Here is a 24,962-nt window from a genome sequence, read left to right on the forward strand (position 1 = left end):
TCAACATAGTGTATATCTTAAAATATTAGATTACAAACTAGTTAATATTTACAATTTTTGTATTTTTGCCCTTGCTATCAAACTCTGCTGATGGCAAATCTTAAATTGCATATACTTTCTGAACTGATCAATACAAGTTGTCATATTTTAAATGAAAGTTTGTATGACTGAGGTTCTATAACGGTCTTAATGCTCTTCTGCATAGAAAAAATTGGCACAGCAAAGTGCCTGTAAAAATATATTTAATTGCTTAAAGCTCACATCAAATTTACTATGAATAAACAGGTACTAAGTTTAAGATACCAGCACATAAACAATTTCCTGGGAGGATAAAATCAATTTTTCTTGTAACAGATAAGCAAAAGAGGCTTAGTGATTAGTAACCAAATTTCTTCAATGTCTGTTAGTCTGTTCAGCCTTTGGGAAATTACACATCAACTACTACAACAAGCTGCAGCAAATGCTCTAACCTCCAAAGGCTGCTTCATCTTGGTAGACTTGAAGATACCTCCTGTTTGTTTCAGAAACTGACTTACTACTCTTAACCTCTTCAAAATTGAGCACACAGCTTTGCAGATCATTTGAAAGGCTCGGGTGGTGAATACAGTAAGGCCTTTCTCCATCCTTAATTTGCAGTCAGGTTTACCTCCTGTAGATTTGAGGCTAGTGAAAGTAAACCAGGTTAAATTTCCTGTTTCTAACAGTGTTATCCAGGAAAGGTCCTCTAGGACACTACCCAGAGCAAAAAGACTATGAAATGTCTTGGGTACCTTCTATCTAGCTAACTGTGCTATTGTTAGGATGAAACCCACCACTATGTCAAGGTGCAGTACAAGGCACATGGCTAGCTGAGTTACCTTCAGAGAAGAGATGTGAACAGAATGGGATTCAGCTCCCATCATCTGATGAGTCTTAATGAAGAGGATAATAGGTGGACATGATTCCTAGGCAGACTTTGGTGAAACTCAATTCCTTCAGTGACAACAAAGTGTAGAACAGCAGCAACTGAAGCCCAAACTTGTGCTCAAAAACCGAGACTGAAAGCCTTTCTGTTTGCCCTAGCAGAATTTTCTTGACAGTATTTTCTTTAGCAGTGAGGTTGAGGTGGCAGAGAAAAATCACAAGCTGAAAACAGGTGTTGAAGAAAAGCATGTGTTCCACACACCCTGTAACTACAGGTTCTTATCTTACAGCAGGAGCAGGAGTGGAGGGAGCCTCATAACTGGGCTTTATATTAAAGCCTTGGCACCTGTACAACCGTATCTTTTGGTCAAAGAAGAGAAAAAGCGGAAAATCGATAAAGCTACCAACCATATAGATTGTGTAGTCTGGCATAATACTGGAAATCAGCACAGAAACCTGTTTTTGGACTTCAGTTCAGGATTCCCATTAAAACTGGTTCAGGAGACAATGATCTCTGCAACTTGAAGAATACCCAGAGGAAAAAAAAGCCTGTGTGCCAAGGTATAGGACAGGTTGAAGGACAAAAGTAACAGAATAAGAAAGCTGGTACAATAAACTAAGGGTGACAGGCAAAAGAGATCTGGTTTGAATAAGAACACAGCTAGAGTAGATGCTTCAACTCATGGTACATGACTGGGAAGTAAACTGAGGGAATGGTGTATGATTTGACATTCCATTTTTCAGCACAAGTGACTTACAGTTCTTTGGCCCTCTTCAATAATGTTAAATCTATAAACATTTCTTGTCTCCAGTGTCTGTCAAACACAATCATCCACAGCTTGAATTTGACATTAATCTGAAAATGTTTAATGATTTTACATTTTTAAACCAATTTATACATACTCCTAATAAAATTATAATAATTTCAAATTAGTGATAAACAAATACATAAGAATAATGAACTACACATTTCTTTTATTATAACATATTTTAAAAATATAAAAGTAATCCATAGCTTTAAAACCAGACTTTTGACTTCCTTTTAGCTAGTAATAGTAGAATGTAACAACAGGCTTGAAAATATTAATGTTACTGATTTTTACAGGTTAGATAGCATACCCGTGATTACCTTTTATGTATTTTATATTAGCCATGCCAGATAACATAGCTTTTGGTCTTTATAAAAAAAAAAGCCTTTTATCCTTCCTTAATGATTAACATACCAAAAATTTTAAAAAGCAGAAGGGAGGTGAGCTCCTCAGTTGAAAACCCATCATAGGAAAAAACTCTCCATTTCTACTGCTTGGAAGGATTCAAGCTACTGGGCCACCCAAAGGAGGTCACCGAAGGGACACAAATCCTGCAGCTGGACTACAGCTGCCACAGGGATGCTATGAAGGTTCATTATGGTGTGGTAAGTAATCTAGCAGCAGGACAGTAACTGAAATACCGTATAACATTACATTTATACCATCACAAATTCCAGTTATGGATTTTGCTGTCCTAATAATGTCAAGTTTTTATAAATAGTAAACCATTTTAAACCTTATAAAATTAAAATGTCAATTTCTACCAGTGCAGGGAGCGTTTCATTGCTTGAAGCCAGGTATCCATAGCAGTTTTGTATTCCTCTGGGTCCTTCTGGGGCTCAAAAACTGCTTCTATTTGCCTTAGCTTCTTTAGTTGTTCTTTGTCAGTCCAAAATCCTATAAACAGAAAGTTCATTGTCAAGCTCAACTGCAAATGTTATTTTAGTGTCGTTTTAATTTATTTCTCAAAAATTCAAAGCAGAAACACAGTAAGAAATCATGACAGCTTTTCTTTACTTAACCAACAACTTTCTCAGAGGGAAACATATTTTTATCATGTGAAACTCCTTTCCAATAGCATCCACGTGTTTGGAATCCTGACAACAGCACATCTGCTTAACTGGGACTGTTTCCAAGGAACAGCTCTGGTACACTCAAGTCCCCTTAGGTTTCATCCACACTGTGCTTTTGGCTGCAGGTCCTTCTCAATGAAGAAGGGTCACAGAAACCAAAGCTTAGCTCTAGTTGCTTTCCACTGTCTTAAAAATTGCATAAGCACAGAACACAGCTAGTATTACGTATTCAGATTAAGTTATGCTATTGAATCATCCTTGTCTACCAAGGGCTGCAGCTTTCTTAGTTTTCATTACTGAGTAAGTTTTACCCAAGCATGTAGTTTTTAATCTCACAGCTGTATTATTTACATATCAAAGATATTAGATGAAGTTAATATCCACCTATAAAATATACTTCCATTAAGCAAAACCACTGACAGTTTGTAGCTTTAAGGCTGGTTATCATGCAACAATTCTGTGTGAGTAGAGCTGGTTTTTTTCCTCTGTAAATGATTTATTTTTTACTTCAGTTGTGTTTATTTCTGAGAAAACTCCAAAGACTTAGTTCACACGTGTAGGAATGACATGGCTGCACAGCAGTGTGGCACCTTCCTTGTCACGTGATCTACTCCCACCAAGCACTGCTCCAGGCAGTGAAAATATGGGAAGGGCTGCAGTGTCCAGGTCAAGAAAGAGGAAGGCAGCAAGACCTGGTTCACCTTCTTCTTCCCCAGTAATGCACCATACTAAGTGTAAAACATCTTAAAAACACATATGCAGATACTTTTCACATTAACCTCAGTCACTAGTTATTCAAATACAACTAAACAAGCATACAACTGCTCAAATAATTGGGAAATTGATTTAGAAATACAAATATCATCCTTGATTTGGTTTGTGTATGGCAGTATAATCTGTTTCTTTGGTCTACTGAATGCAGGTATGTGGGTAAAAAGCACTATACAGAGAAACAAACACTACTAAACCGGGATTCCCACAAAAATAACTAAATTTGGTGGAGTTTTTACAGTTAAAGTTACGTACCACATTTTCCTGATTTTTTTTCTTAGTTACGACCATACTTTATGAAGGGAAAAATGAAGACTCCCTTAAATGTATACATACCTGAAGCAAGGCCTGCTAGAAAAGCTGCACCAAGACTAGACATGTCCGCATTTGCAGGTTTTTCTATTTTCTTACTAATTAAATCTGAAGTCATCTGCATGACAAAACTATTATTACTGACACCTCCATCAGCTCTGTAGGGAGAGGGGATAAAAGTTAAAAAAAAACAAACAAACAACTGAATACACAAGTACCTAGAAGCCTATCACCAACAATTCAGAAAACAACTTCTGGCATTCCCCATTTATGCATAAACCTTCTTGGCATCAGTAAAGAGACAGGGGAGGGACAGAAACGCTCTCCTCTCTGTTCCTTGCCGTGGTACCACGATGACCCCTGGCTGCCAGAAGAAGGATTTTTGTAGTTTTCTCAGCATGAGAGGGCCTGAGGCTCTAAGTCATATGGTGTGCCCAAACCAAGTACCTACCAAAGTGTGCAAAACAGTTTTCCAGCAATGAATGCGTAACTCAGCTAGATTTTTCCAAGATGTTGTGAAAAGCATATTCTAGGGATCACAGTTACCTCACTAAATTTGATTTGTTTCTTCAAAGACTGAAGCAAAACCCATGTCCTAACAACTGGATTGACACTATTCCCTCTTTCCTTCACAATTAGATCCAGTTTTAACCGACCTCTTCAAAATACATTCAGTCTGTGACAGACCCAGCACAAAAAACTTCATTAATGGTTAGAAGGACCTTTGTGGTAGGCACTGTTATATATTTGCACTCTAGTGCTACCTGAAAACATGACTTGCCTTTTTTTTTTCTTTTTTTCAGTAATAAGGGCAATTCATTACTCACCTACTGACAATAACCAATACTAATAGTTTAAGAACTAACACTTCTGTGGGTAGGCCCTACTGCCACTTTAGTTACATTAACATTTGACTTGGTGTTTATCTCTTTCTCAGCTGCACAATTTTTACAGTAAGACAAAAGGCATAAGATCACACCTACTTAAAATCAAACTCCCATATATTAAATTTAAAAGTTACAGGAAACTTACCGAATAGTTTGAAGAGGAATGCGTACCTTCTTCACAATGACATCATAAAGCTGTTTGTTCCTTTAAAAAAAGATACAGTTGCAACAAATATTATATATTCCATGAAGCGTTTCTAGTATCTACACAGATGATAAAATACAAGGCAAAAAAATGCCACAATTGTGGCATTAACTGCTGCAATAGTTAATAAGTTTCCAGAATGCATAAATTATTTAAAAAGAAAGAAAAAAAAAAAGGAAAACAATGGACTGAAATTGCTTTTTGTCATGGTGAGAGTACAAGTACGGCTAAATCATGGCCGTACTTATAGCATGTCACTGTAGAAGGTACATTTTTCCCACTTAAAATTAGTGATAGATTTCTACAGGCACAATGCAATTGCTGATGTAACAAATGCTTTAGAGTGAGGAAGCCAAGCTGACAGCATTATTCAGTTTCTCCAGCTATTCTTTCAAATGAACATCTGAAGGCTGCAAGTTTGACTTGTTCTGAAACCACTTCATTTAATGGGAGAAAATTTAAACACAAAGGACATCTGGTTTTGAGACACCCATGCTTCAGTTCAGGAATTACTGCAGCTCATGTTCCTCTTTTCCTGCAATGCAGGAAAAAAAGACATTAGAAACAGTTGCAGCAATTCAGAACATTACCCTCCTCCAGACATCCTTTTTTCCACAGGCTGTTAACGCCCAAAGCAGAAATGCTGACTAGATGGAAGGAACCATATCAGTATTTCCTAATGGGCTACAGTGCAGGCTCAAACCATATTCATTCAACCCTTATGGGTGAATGAAATCATACACATGCTGCAAAGGTTTGCAAGGCTGTTCCACAGTGAGCTACTGATGTGATATCACCAGTGACTAACAGTAATATCTTTAACCTTGACAACTAGATCTGGAAGTTGTCCATACACATCTTTAAAGATATTTAAGATGCCTATTACTGTGTTCATAAAATACCTAAAATATTTTGTATTGGCCAAAAAGCTAATACAAAACTTCCAGCGCCAAAGATAAATGGTTGGGAGTGGATTACAGCTTCTGACATATCACTGCCAGGGAATTAAGGACAAACCTTAAACAGCAAACATTTATAGAACAAGCAGAAAACAATATAATTTAATAATATCAACTTGGTTACTTCATAACAAAACCTCTGAACTAGTAAATGTGCATGAGCTTATTTGTCAAGTGTTACAGAAAAAAAAGGAAAGCAGCTAAAACTCCTTATCAATGCAAAAGTAATAGATTAGTACAATTTATATTTTATGAACTGCACAAGTCCATGTATCCATTTAACACTGCTGATGAAATCAAAAGCAGATCTATCTTAACAAAATAATTAAGCAAGAAGTACCTGAAAGCTACAGATTCCAATATAGCTCGTACGAGATGATTTCTGGTAGTGGAAGGTTTCAGTCCCATGAAAGAGGCACACAAATATGGGTCTTTTACAGAAATCTGCAGAAAAGATTTCACCATGAGTTCACTGAATTACATTTGTCGGCTTTTAAGAAAGGAGTCAAAGAGTAAGAAAAAAAATAACTTACGACAATTACAGGCAGCATATTGAAAGGAGAAAATTGAAAACAGTATGTAAGCAGTGTATAGTATTAGCTAACTCAGTGAGTAGTTTAAATAGCTTCTTTCAACAGGAAGAAGGTTTTAAGTGACTTCTTATAAATCCGGCATACTAAACAACACTAATCCGTATGACTTTTCTTTGAAATACATAAAGTATCTGGGACAAAACACACTGATATTGTTCTCTAGCAAGATTTCACACACACTGTTGTTTTTTTCTTAAAACTTTACTGAACTGCTAAAAGATAGATGAACTAACTAGATGTACTAAAAGTAACAATGAAAAGGACAGTAACAATTTTTATTAGTTTATACAACAGTCTGTTTTCAGAAGATACCAATATTTGGAGTGCAACTAAAATTCTAATGGTCACTAGATTGTTTTTTTTTTTGCTGGAGAACTGAAGGATCAAATGACCAATGCTCTCTCCACACCTCAACTCCTCTGATGAACTTAATAACAAAATACTAGTTTGCTGGTCTGTACTTGGTCTGTGACAATGTTAAGCCTCAATTTTTACTGTAGACAGTAACTTTTAGATTGAAACAATCCTTTCCACTACTCTGGAAGTACTGTGCTAAATATAAATTATGACAAAACTCACATCAAGTTTGAATTTTATGTGTATAAAATATATACACACATATTAATAAATTAAGAAAGTACTAACGTGAGATAAACAAGCAACAAAATGTATGGATAGGTACATACAGTCAAAAGAAAAACTGGCATATTGCAGAAGTTCCTCCTTCTACATTAAAAAGAGGATTGTTTTTTTTTTCCATATACAAGTACCTTTCCCATTCTTAGAATGGCATCACTTGTATAGCCCAAATGGACAATGAAGACCCATGGCTTTCAAGTTTACAGATTTTCCTACACAAGATAATAAACTAAAAAGAATAGACTCATGTTCTACGTAAGGATGAGCATGTTGAAAGAATCAGTTGTTAAAAAAACCAAAACATGGCAGTGCATATATAAGCATACATCCCAATGAAGAGTTTTAAGTTTTTGCTCTTACTACTAATCATAGTAAACTAATCCCAGAACCCCTGTTTCCAGCAGAATGAAGAAGAAGAAGAAACATATTACTGCACATATTCTCTCAATATCAAATACACATTCACAATGATGTTTCCTCAGTGTTCTGCATCATTGCACATGAACACATGGGCTTCACAAGAACCCTCCTCAACCACTGTCATTTTGATGTCCAACAAACATTACCATACAATCAATTTGTGTTAAGATCTAGCCAGTGAAGCTAAGCAGATACGTCCCTACGTGTTCAACTCTGTTCATGTCTCCTGTCATACCATTTAATCCATTAAGTTTTGTAAATTGGTATAGATTCTATTACTCTGAGTGCACAAGCTTAGCATGTTCCATTGAGATAAGCAGAGTTTTTTAAAGGCAAAGAATTCACATTGGTGGATACTATCGGTGGTAACTAGATGCCACAGTTAAAAGAGAAATCCATTCTGTTTTCTATGTACAGCTTCTAAATTTGGACTGGGAATATTAGAACTAGGGAGACACTTAAGCAATGTTTACCAATAGCTGGCTGGAGTTCCTTCTGGAAACAGTGTCAAGAGAGAAAGGGGGAGACAAACCTGCAAAGCCAACCAAAATCCCACCGAACAAAAAAGAGGTTTTCCCCAATATCTCTAAAATATTAATAGAATTAGGAGTTCAAAATTAATTCAGACTAACATTTGTCTACCTTAGGATTCCCATCTGCAAATACTGAAATTTGACATTGCTCAACATTTGCTAATTTGCAGCACAGTTACTCACAGTAAATGTTAAATGGAAACATTTCAGCATAATAATGCCCTATACCCCTAAGAATCAAAATAATTACTAGGTTGGATGTTTGAGATGATAGCTGGGCTACCTGCTAAGAAATTAAATTTTTCTTTGCATATCAGACTTGCACAAAGGTAAGATTAAAGACGATAAGCTTCTTCAGAAAAAGCACTAGTCCTGGGAATGATCAAACTGAGTATGGTAAACAAATGAAGATGAAAAAAAATCCCAAAGAACTCTTAGACCCACACAGAAAGATGTATGAGTCCTCAAAAACATAACATGAAGTTCTAAAATGTATGCAATTCAAGCTAGAAAACTACTATTTAAGACTTCTAAGACAAAAAGGTGTTGAATTTTGAGGAAGAAAAAAGAATAATGTTTTCATATTAATGGCTTTTCTTGTTCAAGTAACACAGTATCTTTTTAAGATCTGACAGGTTCAAGTATCAGTTGTCCATGCAACAAAGAACCAGGTGATGGCAGGTATTACTCAACCCCCACAGCACAGCAAAAGCTTTCCCTTCATCTTGCCTGGCTCATCTGTCCAATACAGTTCATAATGGTAATATTCCAAATGACAACTTTGAGACCAGGACACCACCAGTTTCTCCTGCACAGCATTAGTGATTATGATAACCAAGTTCTGTGGAGATTTGGATATTTTCATGTTGATAAACCTACAATGCAGGAACAGATGTTGCAAACATGCTTTTAGTCAGATTATCTCACATTGCATAGGAAGTGGCTTAACTTTAATCTTTTGGGGCTCTGCACAGTTCCCAACCTAGCAACAGCTACATTACCGAAACCTGCTTATTTTCATTCTTTATGAAGGTCTGTCAAAGAGCTCTTACAGCTCTGTCATATTTTGTGGTGACAAATTATGAATTATTATTACCAACTATCAAACCCATACTGGAAGCAACTGCTCTGTAGCTGGACAGGCAGTCTGTCAGCTCCCCAGCTATCACAAGTTGCCATTTAATGCAGTGTATTAACTGGAACTCCTATCAATTCCAATCTAGACTAACATGCTACACTGAATTGCAGTATCACTCTCACTGCTGCCTCTGCACTGGGACAGCAACACACATCTGTAAGGAAATTGAAGAGGGATCATGACTCAGAGGTGGAAAGGACAGATACGAGGATACAGAGGTCTCTTAACATAAATGGAAAGCAAGTAGAAAGAACCCAGAGCCCGTGACTCAGACAAGATCACATCATTGCAGGAAGTTCCTCTGTGAGGAAAACAGAAGCAAGCTACTAGGAAAGGGAGGGGGACTGAAGTGGGGAACAAATGCCAGGGAATCCTTACTATATACAGTGTGCTCAGTAAGAAGTCACAGACCCTATTTAAAGATTAACATCTGCCTATCAAAGAAGTATCTAAATATTATTTAAATATCTTTGCTTTTCATAACACCAGGACTTACAACCTCGTGCATCCTTAAGTATGTATAAGTATTCTGATGAATTGCATCCTACATCTTGAAAAGAGGCAGAACAACATGAATTATTTCAGAACAGTGATTAGAAGTATTGTCTTAATAAGATCTCTGCATGTGGCAGAAAAGCTATGGCATCCGTTTCTGTCTCTGTAGGTACTGCCTCAGTTACTGTGGACAAATCTTTTAGTTTATCTGTTCCCCAGGTCTCCATCTACAAAATGGAAGTCATATTCCTATTTGGTATGTTTTTTCTCATGGGGGAATGGTGTTTAAGCATTCTGACATGACAATGACCTTCATATGTTGTGGTGAGGGACAGAGTAAGAACCATAGCAGTACAGAGTGCTGTGATAAGATGTAAACTACTACACTGAAACATGTAAAAGTTATTTTTAACCGGGTTATTAAAATATATTCTCCATTGTATTAATAATATTTTTACCTGAAAACCTGGAACAAAACAAACGCCTTGAGAATCAACAATACTCCGTGCCATTTTTGCTGTTTCATCTACATTGGTGAAAAGATCTGCAAAGATGCATAAGTCATATGCTTTTATTATTTACTTCAATTTCTTCATATATTACTAAGAGACAAAAGTCTAGAATTAGACTATTTTCTTCTATAATATTCTCATACTACATGTTCTCAGGGAAATGATCACTTCTGCATTTCACGTTCAGTCACATAAAAAGAAATTCTCTTCAGATGAAGCCTAATTCAAAAGGATCCTCTCATATCTGTTTTGCTTCTAATCTTTACATCCTGTAAGACATAAATGGAAATTGAGAATGCTAACAGTGGCACACTAAGTGTGCTACAAAACTTGATCTGAAAAACAGACAACATGTTTTACCTCCCAAAGATGTTACTGTCAGCCCTAGTACTAAATGTCTGCAGAGAATGCCCTTAATACCCATTGTATTTATCAGCACAGCTGACATTTTTACAAGCGACTTGACACATAAAGACAAATAAGGTCGGTCCTAATATCACCTTTTTAAAAGACACCACTTATATTTTCTCTCTAGCCAGATTTTTCAAAACTCTACAAGACATCCTTCTTTCAAGCTTGCTCTTCATTCACAAGCAATTCTTGTACAAACACCCATCTTCTGTAGTTTTCATTAATAATCTCATTATGTGGCCACACGACAAGTTTTACAGAAGACTAGAGGTCTCCCATAAATGAAAGCTACTGCTTTTTCTTGTCTATAAAGTAAATTCTCCTATCAAAGACAAACTAGGTTAATCTAGGTCAAATTTTCTTTGAAAAAAACCGCCTTGGTAACTTACCAGGAGTTTCAACTTACCTTAGTAACTTTCATAAATTTGATTGAAAGCTTTAGATTCTACTGTGTCCAGACTAATATGCCTAAGTCACATCTTTTCCTTCTTGTTGTATTTGCTATTACTGAACTATGTATAATATCTCTACGTCAGGACAGAAAATGAAAAAATTAAGTAAGGCTGAGTTCAGCCTAAAATTCTACATACCCCTATTTCAAAATTCTTAGGAGTGATCTGGTTCCACCAACAGAAATTAAACGAAGTTTGTCCTCCTGTAGAAATTCCTCTTTCCAAAACTTTACTGCTATCATGTGTCTCATCTTCTGTCTCATCAGCCTTAATGAGGCCATTAGCTTACCTTTTATGTTTTGGCCCAATTCCTTCTGCAGAGCATAAGTTTAACACTTCTCTTTATTAGTAAAGCTGATAAAAGTTTCTAAATTCTGCTTCTTTACAATCATATTTCCAGAAAATAAAGGTCTTACTTATTAGAGAGTTTACAGAAGTATGGCTACTTGTTATGTCCCTCTAAAACTTCCCCAATTTTTCCTGTTGTAACAACTGTAGATAATGCCCACTTCACTACTGGCTAGCTAAAACTCCTTTATACTCGTTGGCATATACCAATAATATCCATTTTATGGATGGGTAAGTTCCATATGGATAAATATCCAGTTTAAGTACGGAATTCAAAGTAGCAAGCTTATATACAGACCACTGATAGCTGCAGCTATATATTCAGCCAAGTAATTTCCTCAAAAGACCAGCACCAGTCTGTCATACTTCATCCTTAAGGACAGGTATGTGAACACGCATGTTTTCCAGAAGTTGACAGCTTCAAGAAATACAGAATTTTGTAGTGAACTATGCCTCAGGAAAACCTTTCCCAGATAGCTCAAAGCTTGAGACACTAATTCCTTTTTTACATCCTAATAAAGCTGAAATAAATTTCTATGTGAACAGTTTACTGCAATACACATAGAACTTGTTTTATAAACAAACAGGAAGTGCTTTTGAATATCAACTCCTACAGAGCTGGTGTTTTTCATTATCTTTTCTTAAACTAAAATGCAAATCTTTTCATTACACAATGGTCATAGCCAAAAGGCACATCATTTCTATGTGAAGAATTATACACAACACAACTACCATCAAGTTCTTCATAGAACTCAAGCTTGTTATTAATTCTGAGATGGACAGCTAGAGATCTCCAAAAAGGAACGTGGGAGATACTGAATTCACTATCATGCTACCTGCACTTAATGAGTAGTCAGTTTCTCTGCATCTCAGATTAAAGTTCAAGTCCAAGTACCCTAAACCAGCACATGTCTTACTTGAGACAGGTTCCTTTACATTATTCAAGTCCAGACACTGGGTTAAAAAAAAACTATCAGGAAGTTTTTCATGCTCAAGAGAAACCAAGTGAGGAGTGTAATGTTTCAGGAAAATAAACGCCTACATTATGTAGGCGAGGTCTGATGAGGCGATGATTGTGAAACCGAACTACTTAAAGTAGTAAGTCCAGTAACATAATTATACCCCCATAAAACAGTTTTTAAAGTCATAGTACATTTTACTCTCTAGAAGATTGAAGAACTACTTACCTATATCCTGGGCCCATTTTATGGCAGTGCCAATGTCTGACATACAGCCTTCAGTTAAGTAAACAACTTCTTCCCCAATCTTCCAACCAATCAGTGGATACAGATCTTTATTATTTTCCATGAAACAAAACAAAACACAACACCTAGCTAAATTAAATGTTTCCAGAAATCATATAAAATCAATCCTTACAATACACCCAACTAATAAAAAGGTAGTTTTTATTTAATTCCTTTGCAGAAGTCAAGCAAAAATATTTCATTAATAAAGGCTAAATGTACTTTTTCAAAATTGTGTGATGGAATTACAAGACATTTGAACAACAGTTTGTTAAAGCCAAAGTTAAACTGGAAAAAAAATTACTATCAAACCACAAAAAAACCACCAACCAACTACCTCTTTAAGCTAAGAAGAGCAATTTGCACTTACTTTTTATGTTAAGGATGTACATACTTAAAAATTTATCAACATTTTCCTACTTGTTTTCAATTCATCTAATTTTCCTTACTTGTTTCTAATTGTCAGAATTAAAAAGTCAGAACTCACTTCCCCAAAACTTAAAACTCAAAGGCTGGGCTTTCAGAAAGGAAGTGGAAATACTAAAACAGACACACAAACACAAAAGAAGCCAACACACACTTAAAACATGGAGCCTATTCACAGAAGACAATAAAAGCAATAGATTGTTTTATTCCTTTTTCAATATGCAGTGCTTTCTTATACAAAGCAAGTAAAGAAAACATTTGACAATTTGCCCATCCTTGTCCCCAAAGGCTACAGCCAGTTAACTACAGCATTCTACCTTTATGTTTACCTAACACAAGCAACAAAACAAACACCTAAACACCCAAATTACAAATATTTGGTGACATACTTTGTCTAAAACTACAAAAGATTAGCACTTCCATGGTTTACATAACAGGATTTGCAGTAAGTTACAACTCTCACCAAGTAGTGTTGGCTTTGCAGTGACTAAAAAATATTCAATGACAGGGTTTTTTTTCCCATTTTTCTCAGAAGGCAGAAATCCATCAGGCAAACACTGTCAGTGTTTTGAAAAAACAGTATAGGACCTTTCAAAAAGCTTCCTGCTTGAAGATACTATTACATTAGAAATAAATAGCCAATTATGAGGGCATCACAAACCTGATGATTTGTTCTCCCCTCTGCTCCTCAATATGTCAAAACTTAACAAAAAGAAAACAGTGTGAATACAGACTTTTTTTGTCTGATATCTGTATTAGTAAGATCATTGAACAAACTCCCAGAAAGAACTGCTTTTTAACACCAAAGCAAAAACCTTGTTATCCAGTTCAACAGTAGTTGTTTTCCAGCACTGCAGATTGACAAATATTTTTTCATGACACTTGGTAAGAACCAAAGCATTCAGTGGCCACTGCAATGAAAACCTTACACAACCCAAGTACCGTAACTCTCGGAGTGAAGAGAACACTCAGACTTTATATGGGGCCCTGCTCAGGACTCGGAGATGACAGGTAATGCAACAAAGGTCCCTCTAACTATAGGACAGGACAAGAAAAGCATCAGAAACATCTAGGGATTTCTCTCAGTTTTCTAAAGGTGACTTTACTGATATACAAGTGCTTCTCACAGAAGCATCTCCAGTTTGCTTGCCTCTGTCCAGAAAAGCAGCATCCTAGTACTAGAGCAACTGCAGGAATCTGGTTAGTCCTGGAAGCACTCTGGTGCTTACAAGGGAAAAAAAATCAGCAGCACCTATTTATATTCAAGTTTTTACTTGTCTCTTGAAAGAAAAAAAGTGATATACATATTTCCAAGAATGACCCTTGGCAAAACCTCAGTTGCTAAGAACTATCAGACTGCAGGAGAGGTGGATTTTAATACAACGTGGTTCCATCACTGCATTGTGAGAAGTGCTTTTCCTCAAGGAACATTTTTTAAAACTGTCATATGTAGCAACTAAATATAGATCACAAAATAGAGCAGCAGCTAATGAATAGGATGCTATAGGGATTCATCTTGCAGTCTTAAATACATGTGTCAACTTTAAAGACTGAATGCACTACAGTTCATGCCTAGGGCACTCAAAAAGCTAGGTATCTATCCTGTCCTACTAACCACACTACACAACAGCCAAAAAACATAGGGAAAATAATTGTAACATAAATAGGAACGTAAAGCAGTTCCACAGCCTTGCCTTGAAGCTTTCAACTCCTATCAAATCTCAATAGCCAAATATTTTAAGTACAGCATGTTTTTGTTACTTCATTTCCACAGACCACAAACAACTGATTTCCTGAATCCAATTACCATTGTAATGATATAATTTATTACCTGGAAAAGCATTCACATTCACAGGGAATTTGATATCCCTGTTAATTCAGTTCTGACATCTCCCATATTTGCCAGCATCCTCTCAGACTGTAGCTGGTAAAAATCTCCACCGTCCTCCTCCCCTGCCCTACGCCTTCCATTTTAAACAGTAGGCTTTCTGAAATTACTGTTTAAAAGTATGACACACGGAAAGAGTGTGCAGGCAAAATTATTTCATTATCCATTGTTGCTCTCTTAACATAGCCATCTATGAAAACGTAACAAGCCTGAAAGTTTTGAACACTAAAAAACACACTGGGGAGCCTATTTTAAGTATTTGAAAACTAAACTAGTAATTGCTAATCCTGTATTATCTCACTGCAGGTACTTCAGAGCATAAGGGCTCAAGAGGAGCAATTTAAAGTGATCAAACAGATCATTTTGATGTGAGAAGCAAAAGAACCAATCCTCTTTTTCTCCATTCCTGTACTGCTATCAAGAACAGGTGAGAAAAAAAGGGAGGGCTGCAGGTAACAGACACAATTCTGAGCGTAGCATCTGAGCGATGCTACTTAAACTCTCTTCATGAGAAGCATATGTCATCACAACCAAGATCTAAATTACCAATTAAAATTTCCAGAGTCTTCCATTATGAACTTTTTCTAATGTTTTCTCTACAACTGAAGATTGTAGGAAAAGCATAGCTCCATTTTATTCTTTTTTTTTTTTTTCCATTTTTTTCTCAACATTAACAGCTGTCACATAACACAAAATATTCTACAATTTCACCAGCTTACCTCTTTGTGATGCAAAGAGATGCTCTCCAGTATTCACATTCCAAAAACCACCTGTTCCCATTGTCAATTTAACATCTCCTGGGTGAAAACAGCATTCTCCAAACATGGCTGATTGCTGGTCAGCTACCTGCCATACCAACAAAAACAACACAGCAAGTTGGCTACTAACTACCAACCTACAATGCTGCTGGATTTTAAAATATCACTGCTAACACTTCAGAGTTCTGAATGCACATACCATTCAGAAAGGAATGGAACATGAAGAGAGGACTTGTGTACCATTTCTTAAGTATTTGCAGGCCAACCCAACAGATTAATCACTAGAATCAAATTACACCAGGTTTGGACATTATGTGGATTTCTATAATATTGCTTGCAACATTGAAAAATGGTATGGAAACAAAAGAATTATTAGTATTTCACAAAAACAGACGTTTGCAATACCAGGGAGCAGAACATAGTAGCTTGGCTTGAATTCCCCTTCATCCTAACAGAAAGCTGAAATTGAGGTTTTACCTTCCTTTTTTCCTACAATGCCTCCTGTACCAAATATTCCCCTGCTCAGTTTTTCAACAATTATGATGGTTATTAAATGTATTTACTTATATTTGTGCCTTGGTGAAACAGTAAATTTACAGATGAACTGAGTCTATAATTCTTTCAAAATAATAGGAGAGATTCATGTTGGTTAGATATTATTTCCATTTAGCTGAATTCAAGAAAATTTTTTTGGCAAATTATCACTTTACAAAATAAGAGACAAAAACATGTTATTTGCCATTCATTTATAGTGAAAAACAGAAGTAAAAGAAATAAAAGGTACCATTAGTGGAGTTATTAATAATTACTCTTATATTTGTTTAGAGTCTTGCTGAAGTCAAGACAGGATGGACCAACATTAGTGAGAACAAAAAGTTATTGCAAGCCAGAGAGAAACACATTACCAGAGCTTAGCGCAGAACCCAGCTTTGTTAACTCCTATTTTCAGTGCTTAATCATCTGGTCATCTAGCACCTCAATCTCTAGAAATGCCTGTTCCTCTCTCCTCCTTTCTCCCTCAGTTTGTAAACTGAGTTTTTGGACAGAAATTCAACACCCAATTCTACTGCAGTTAAGTCACTGAGAAGGAATAAAGAGTAGTTACTAAATATGCAAGGATTAAATCAAAGCTAAATAACAAGAATACAGGCACAACCATAGAGATTGAACTAAGAAAACATTTTCACTTACCACTGCCATTATTGGAATAGGTACCCCAAATATTTCAGAGTCAGTTGATCCAAAGTTGAAGCTTAAAACAAATGTTAGGGAGAAACATCACAATACTAAATTGACCTTTTTGTTATAAGGCGTGGGTCTGCATCACATATGAAAGGTAATTATATCAGTTAATTTTTAAAAATTAAAGCTAATTCCTTAATAAATAATGATAGTAAAAATAAACTTATGGATGCAGTGTTAAAACATCTGCATATAAAAGTACCTGTATTATTACTTAGCCTGTGCAGACTATGTAGCATTTTCTAAAGGCAATTATTTTAAGTTATAATATTCTTTTGAATATGCCTTTATAATTACCTTGTGTCTTTCACTGGTGGATAAATAGACATTGGAATGGAAAGTAAATTACACAAAGAGGGGTTCCAACATTTCTGAAATAATATGGAAAAAGTAAAATTGTCAGCAACTCTCTCAATAAATGTAATAAATAGCAACAACATATTTTTGGAACACCACATACCGTAAAGGGTTCAAAAATGCCGGTAGCACTGGCATTTGAGTAATCTGTAGCATACACAGAACCTATCATAAATAAATAACAAAGTAAGATTTTGCATAACAAATTATTTAAGAGTAATTTTAAAAATACTTTTTCTTTAAACATCTATGGCTTCCATGAAATATAAACTGAGTCACTATAGGCAAAGTCATAATGATACAACAAGGAAGCAAAACCCATAACTGTAATTATATATTAACTACTGTATAACATTATTTTAATATATCAATATTATTTAGTAATATCATTAATACAATTATGTTGGTATTGCATATAAATATTTCTATATTAGTTACTATATCAATTACTTTATTTTACCCTCATGAAAATGGCTGGAGTATTTTTGACAACACCTACCACATCATAACCTATCCAATTAACCCTCAGGACAGAGCCTTGTAATTCTTCCACCTTTGTAATAATTCTTTGTTTGTTGGCTTTCTCAGGTACTTTTCTCCAATCAAGGACCATCAGTTCTGATAGCCCTCTTTAAAATTTAAATGCTTAGAAGGTTGATGACACAAAGTAACTATTTCTCTGATTGCCCTTCCAGTGAAGTCCAAAAGAAAATGAATTCAGAAGTTGGGTTTTTTTAACATTAAATATTTTACAGTATTCATAAAAAAAACCAAAACAAAAACCCCACAAACTGTCAAAAAAGCTTTTGAAATCTAGAATGTACCAATGAAAGTCATGAATCTCATTACCTAGATTCCAGTATGTTTTATTAATATTTAAGAGGAACTGTAATATTCACCTTTAGTCAACCTATACAATAACCACGTATCTACTGTTCCAAAGCAGCAGTTATTTTTTTTGGCAGCTTCTTCAGCCTAGGAACAAATACACACACAAAAAAGTATTTACAACTGGGTACAATTTCCTGATTTTTTCTCATTTTCATTGTGGTTAATGATAATGTTCCCGAAAAACAAGTCTCTGACAATTTTTTCTTTTAAAAAGGGTGGGCTACATTATAATATATTATAATACAATATTACTTATATTATAATAATGTTACTATTACCATATAAATAATATTATCCTACAGTTCATGCCCCTAAAAAAGAATAAGCAGTTTCTTACAGATGTTGCCAAGTAAAGGAAAGCAATTAATCTTTTACCGCAGTGGCAACAGAGCCTTAAGAAGCAGGACTTAGTAGTCTTAATTATAGCAGTGGTAAAGGAGTGCAGAATAAAGAATGAATAACATCCTACATACTGCACTTAAATTAAAATTAACAGAAATAGAAGAAATAAGTGTATTTTTAAACATACATTGAGAAAAATAATGACAGGGACACTGCTTTTTGGTTTATGATGTCTGTAAAAACTTCAAAATGTTATTTTACTTGGGATTTTCCCCTTTAATATGGAGAATTAGTGTTTAATTTGCCCTAGCTGATAATGTATGCAACAGCAAAATTCATAAAAGAAGGTACAAACTAATTAACTCAAAACTGAATATAAACATTATTTGGTGTAATTAAGAGCCATGAATTTTTTGAGCTCCTTTGCTCGATAGTAACATATTTCTAATATTAGCTCCTGACAAAATCAGGAAGAATATTTATCTCAGACTGAAAACTAAGCAGCTGCATAACCTTCAATTCTAGAATCTTTCAAATTCACACCACATATTTTCAAAAGATCCAACCAAAACATACCTGTAAAAAAATTACACTTGACCTTCTCAACAGTTGGTTTTGTGACAGAAAAATATCAGACTAAACTTAAAAGTTTTCAGGGTTTCTTTTCATCGGGTAGGAAATGGATGATGAGCATTTTCTTAAAAAATAACTTGAAAATGAGCATAGAAAATAAGATCATTGAAGTTATAATTACAATAGGAAGAAGGAAGGAAAATGGTAAGGAGGAGAGGAAAGAATACAGCAACAAATAGCTCTGTGCTTATTAGTCCATTAAATTATACTAGCACAACTTATTTTATGTGTATTTTCCAATCTGCACAAAATGTAAAATAAACTGCAGTGTTTGACTGGTACTATACTATTTGTGTAATTGTACTTGTGTAACTGTAACAACTGGAATAATGCAGAGTGGAAAGAGTGCTAGTTGAAAACAGATGCAATTGTCATGCAAATCCAGACTGCAAACAACTTTAAAACAATTACTAACTGCATAATTACACCAAGTGAAATAAAGTGACTTAATTATGTTTCTTATGCATGGAAAAAACCTTTAGCTACTACAAAAACTGTTTACTACTACTGTTTACAGAATCAGAGGAAAAGGTTGGATAAACACAAGTAGTTATTTTGGTAGAGAGGCTTTCAAGATAAACACAGATAGAAGTCTTCCATTCTGATTCTTTGGAGGAAAAGAATAAACAAGACAAAAGCAAAGAGGGTATTAACCAACTGAAGTCACTATCCATTATGACTGAAGCTGTACTTTTTTTCCTTTCCAGCTTACCTCATGAATATTTTTAAAAACCCATGACAACTTCATAGAAGTCTGTTGTGTTGAAAAAGTAAGAAAACTTGGTGCCAAAAATCGGTCATTCCCAGTCAAGAAATGAAGAACTGTAAAAATTATATGGATTACCTGTTTCAAAAGAAAACAGTTAGTTAAATTTTAATCTCACACTTTTCAATCACCTTTAAAGAACGTCAACAGACATGAAAGCTGCTGACAACATATTAGATTCAGCAAGGTAAAATTCTGTTAGATCATCCTGACACAAGGTTTCAACAGTTCGCCTTCCCACAACAAATACCACAGGAAAGAGCAGCTGGACAGAGTTTTACTGACTTCTGGTGCCACACTGATAAAGACTGTTCTGCATTACAAAGAAAAGTCACCTAAATGAGAACAATGCCTGATGTGGGTGACAGTGTTACATACTGTTATTGCAGTGAAATTTCTCCTGCAGGAGACAGGCTCTATTACGTTTTAATAGACTATCACAAACTTAATCGTTAATGAAGTTTTCATTCATGAAAGAAATCTGGGGCAAAACCAAGAATTTATTACTGTGGGTGTGCTAATTAGTTTCCACTTACAGGAAAAGTAACTTCAGTTTTTCCAGTTACAGCAATTCTCTCTCTTCTAAAGGTATGAGGCATGAGACACAAGTAGCATAAAATATACCTTCTAAACTGAGCAGAGTACTTTAAAAAAAACCCAAACAAGGAAAAAGCCTGAAACAAGGCCAATCAAGACCTACCTAGATCCAAAACTTATTTGTAGTGGCATTAACATGTAACATCTTCATCTTAAAAAAACCTAAAAAGTAACAAATAGGCATGACAGAGCTACAGATACCTTTCCCCAAATTAATTCTGCTCAGGCCGTTAGTTTTCTTGATGCTACTACATTTTCTCTTGGTAGGATTTTCCACTCTCATCTTGCTCTGTTGAATGCTTTTAGGCCACAGCACATCACATTAACAGGACATTGCCAGTATTTCATATACTGACCTCACTCTTCATAAAAATTAATCAGTTCTAGTATGTCCAAGCAGTACCCAGCTTAGCAGTTTTACCTTCAGCAGAAGGGACTTATTCCAGGAATTCACAAGTTCAGAACTTCTTAAGTCTTGCCAACTTATGAAATTATGAAAAGGTTTCCCTGTCTTCCTGAAAAACAGTATTTGCAGATTTCCATTTAAAACTATCGAACATAAACTGGCCTCCCAAAAAATCAACATTATTTATCATTTGCAACACTAGGACACTTAACACAAGGTCAGCTCATAAAATAAGTGCATATCCTCCTAGCCTTCGCATGGATTCGAGTAAATAAGAGACAAAATTCGAACAGAATTAAAAAATTTGCATATGCATCTCTTTCTTCCAAAGTACTAAGAACTAATCAAAAAGGAAATACACTTTTAAATCGTTCCCAACTGCTGTAAGGTGTGGCTGTGCAAACTAAGGAGAACATGAATGGCTGACATTTGTTGCCCAGAGGTTGTGACCTGACCTAATTCAACATTTCTACAGTCTGCTTTCATCCAGTCTATGAATACAAATTAGTATAAATTCATTTTAAACAACACTCACTATACATACTTGTGCCATGTAATGAAAGTTGCTCTCTGTGTTGAGATGCCAAGACCAGCAATTTGCCTCATGTGAAGTCCTGCAGCTAAAAACCAAAAACAAATCACACCAAAAACCTTATGCAAACAAAAATACAACTTCTTCTGTCTAAATATAACATGTATGGCATATTTAGGAAAATAATAATAATATTTAAAAGAATACAAATCTCTACAGACTGGCCAACTAACTGGCTAGAACGAGGAAGCATTAGAGAACTCAAGGTCAGACAACTGATTCCAAAGCAATTAAAAAACCTTACTTTACCAAAGCAGTTGTAGCTCACTGACCCTTTCTATATTTTGAAAGGCTTGTTGTTATTTTACTTCAACAGTTCCAGTGACAGACAGGCAGGTTACATATGCCTATATAATCAATTAAAATGGGCATTCCACATAGATGAATGTGACTGAAAGCACAAACAGAAATACCTAACTGCACATTAGAGTGGCATGTCATACTGCTCCCCATCTCTGCTACCTCCCTGTGTCAACTATCATGCTCTCTAGACCCCTCTGTGAGCAGAGCTAAGTTTTTTTAAGAGAAATACAAATCAGAAGACACACCTGGGTATTTTTCAGCTAAAGCTGCAAGGGCTGAACCAGTACCAGGGCCAGAAAGAGGAGTGGGACCATGCAGCCAGAAGCAGTTTTAACTTTTAGGTAGTGCTAAACTAAGTCAGCTCATCCAGTCAGGCACAGAATCACATGTTTTAGCTCCACAAGCCCTTTAAAATGCTCCTTTGCTTTCCTTCTGTATACAGTCATTCCTGCCCTGGTACCACACCCCTTCTTGTGATGGCACAAATATTCATAAAGTTCTGTTGACACAAACAACCACACAGTGATTTGATTCAGGAAACTGCTCTGACTGGAAACAGCCCTCTAGGAGGGTGGGACTTCTTTTGACAGCAGTATGGGCTCAGACTCACTTGTATTACCCAACCACGTAAAAATGACTTGCCCACAGTGCACACAGCTTGGCCACAAGAGGAGCTTCCCCTTTTAAAACTAGCCAAAACATTTGCTTCTTGGTTTGCCCTGCAGAGTGGAGTGGAGGAAGCTAATAAGATCTTTAGGAGTTGAGGTGGCACTGATGTTTTTGTGCCAGAATAGTTGTGGCTGCTGAGAAAACAGAGCAAGAGCCCAAAATAATCTGCAGCAGCTTATACCTGGTAATGGTTACTTATCCTGTTCCCTGGGCTGCCTTCCAAAGGAAGAGACAAGAGCAGCTTTGGCTTGAGCCAGGCTTAGCACCAGAGCAGCACTTGGAGATTACACTCCAAGTAACACTCCAACCCCACTGCAAGAGGGGCTGAACAGAAATTTAAGCATTGAAAGAATGAGGCACACACATGCATCAAGGAGGCTGGAAAACTGTAAAAAAGTGAGTGGGGGTGCAGATGACAGGCCAGCACATCAGTGTGGCACTGAAGGTGATCTGTGTTGGATCAAGTATAATGGGAAAGCTGAGGGAGCTGTGGACTTAGTGCCCAGATAGAGCAGAAAAACAGGCAAGGGGAAAAACAAAACAAAATATCATCAGAAGTTGGGCAGAAAAGGGAGTTGTGTCTGTTCTAGTGCGTGAAGTACTAGAACAGGAAACTACTAGAACTAGGAAATGCTAGACTGAGGTAATAATAACAATAGTAACAATAATAATAAAGAAACTGAATGCTAAGAACTGTTTGTAATTTGAGTGGGGGAAATGAGAATATGCAATCGCAATTGAGCAAGCACAACTGTGCAGTATCCTGCTTCCATTCTCTCACACACATCAGCACAGTATGGACACAGTATGCAAAACTGTCGTAGAACAGTGGGGAACAAGAGAAGGAAGCAACCCTACTTTCTGTACACAGAGGCATCCAGTGGAAGAACACTGACACTGGGGAAAGATACATGCACAGAATGCTAAAGCAACATGACACTGTCAGTGACCTGTAAATCAAATGGGCACACTACCTCTACTTCAATCCTAATTTTGCAACACTGAGAGAAAAAAATTAATTGGTCATATTAATTTTAAAATTAAAGAGTCATATTTTACGTATTAATGGAATCAGCTTTCATGTATGTTGCAGACCTGTGCTCAGCAATGAATTTTCAGTAGTTTTAAAGAAATAAAAATAATGTTATTGTCTAACCAACTAACTTTATTAATTTTGATCAATAATAGTCTTCAAATTTTATAAGCCATTACCTTGTACAGCCTCTTTTATCACACCAACAAACTGACTCCACAGCACTTCGGGATCTAATTCAACCCATCCAGGATGAGGATAAAGTGATTCCACCTGTTAACAAAAAATACACAGCATTATTACAATCGCTAGTTCACAAAACCAGAATTCTTGTCCAAGTTTCTGCAAATATGCTTGGGTTTGCTTTTTTTGGGTCTTAATTTTCTGACTCCAGGGAGCACCTGCCAGCTGGGCTTCAAGCAAGAGGGCCTGGTACCTCCAGAAAGTCCCCTTCCATCACTGAAAATTCATCGGGTTCCTTACACTTCCCCTCGCTACATTCTCTTAATTGCAATAGCCAACAATAAAAAAGTTAATTCTGGAGTTTGTAACTGATCCCAAAATCACGAGCTGTGTGCTCCCAAAATCAGGAGCAGCCTGACACTCATGTTTCAAAGTTAACACTTTTCTGAGGAGCGCTGTTAGATAACGACAAGCGTGTAAATGCAAGTCTTACGCAGGTCTCTGCTATGCCCTGCTAACAAAAGTCGTTTTGTTCAGAGAGGATTTAGTCGATAAGCGACTAAAGAGAAGGAGGGAAAAGGAGGGCGGGGGCAAACGCCGAGCTGCAAGGGGGCCGGGACAATGGTGGGGTCCCGGCGGGGCCCACAGCCGGGCTGGGGGGTTCGTTTCACCCCGGGTGGTCTGAGGGCCCTCGGGAAGTCCCACTCGGCTCGGGGTACAGCGCTCGCCGGACTGAGCCACGCCGGGTGAGCGCCTGTGAGCACTCCCCGCGCCGAGCCCCGACCCACTCCCGCTCCGGCCAGAGACCCAGAAACCCACCGGTCAAAACCGCCCAGCACTCGGTGGAGAGCGGGCACGTTCGGCCGCACCACAGGCGCCCGCCTCTCCCGCCAAGTCCCACTAGCGAGGTGAGGGCCCGGCCCCGCCCCGATGAGCTCCCACCACTGCCCCTCCGCCGCGGATTCACCTTCCTGCAGCTGGAGCCCCTGACGGCGGCCGACCGGTCATAGACGTGGCACTTCACCACCGTGCTGCCCACGTCCACCCCCACCACGTACCGCGCGGGGGCGGCGCCGCTCTCCTGCTGCCCGCACGGCATCGCCCGCCGCGCAGTTACCGCCGAGTGGCCGCCTGGCGGCTGCCGCCCGCCACAAAACCGCCACCCCGCAGCC

The 24,962-nt window shown here is 36.9% G+C and overlaps 1 protein-coding gene across 2 annotated transcripts; it reads right to left on the reverse strand.

Annotated features, from left to right (window-relative positions):
* Window positions 1-1,861: 1,861 nt before the first annotated feature.
* On the reverse strand, window positions 1,862-24,949 carry GK5 (glycerol kinase 5). Of its 2 annotated transcripts, none has more exons than XM_071752149.1 (16): window positions 24,758-24,949; window positions 23,787-23,880; window positions 21,555-21,630; window positions 21,026-21,119; window positions 19,954-20,085; window positions 18,275-18,350; window positions 17,479-17,540; window positions 17,316-17,389; window positions 16,968-17,028; window positions 15,738-15,864; window positions 12,648-12,752; window positions 10,196-10,281; window positions 6,260-6,363; window positions 4,901-4,960; window positions 3,893-4,026; window positions 1,862-2,609 (listed from the first exon to the last, which is right to left on the reverse strand). In XM_071752149.1, the coding sequence occupies exons 1-16, from the start codon at window positions 24,887-24,889 to the stop codon at window positions 2,473-2,475; spliced, it is 1,554 nt and encodes a 517-aa protein (XP_071608250.1). In that variant the 5' UTR covers window positions 24,890-24,949; the 3' UTR covers window positions 1,862-2,472. The 2 variants fall into 2 exon arrangements, with proteins under 2 accessions (XP_071608250.1, XP_071608251.1); XM_071752150.1 differs by having other exon boundaries at window positions 24,610-24,783.
* Between the last annotated feature and the right edge of the window lie 13 nt (window positions 24,950-24,962).

Source organism: Heliangelus exortis, chromosome 9 (genome assembly GCF_036169615.1).
Source record: "Heliangelus exortis chromosome 9, bHelExo1.hap1, whole genome shotgun sequence".
NCBI lineage: Eukaryota > Metazoa > Chordata > Aves > Apodiformes > Trochilidae > Heliangelus > Heliangelus exortis.

Bases quoted from the DNA above. Each gene is read 5' to 3' on its own strand.
- GK5 (XM_071752149.1), bottom strand. From the start codon at position 24,889: ATGCCGTGCGGGCAGCAGGAGAGCGGCGCCGCCCCCGCGCGGTACGTG. The intron at 17,029-17,315 runs GTAATTATAAAG...ATTTGTTTTAAG, and splicing joins CCACCAGTGAAAGACACAAG to CTTCAACTTTGGATCAACTG. The intron at 10,282-12,647 runs GTAAGTAGTTCT...GCATCTTTGCAG, and splicing joins AAAATGGGCCCAGGATATAG to ATCTTTTCACCAATGTAGAT.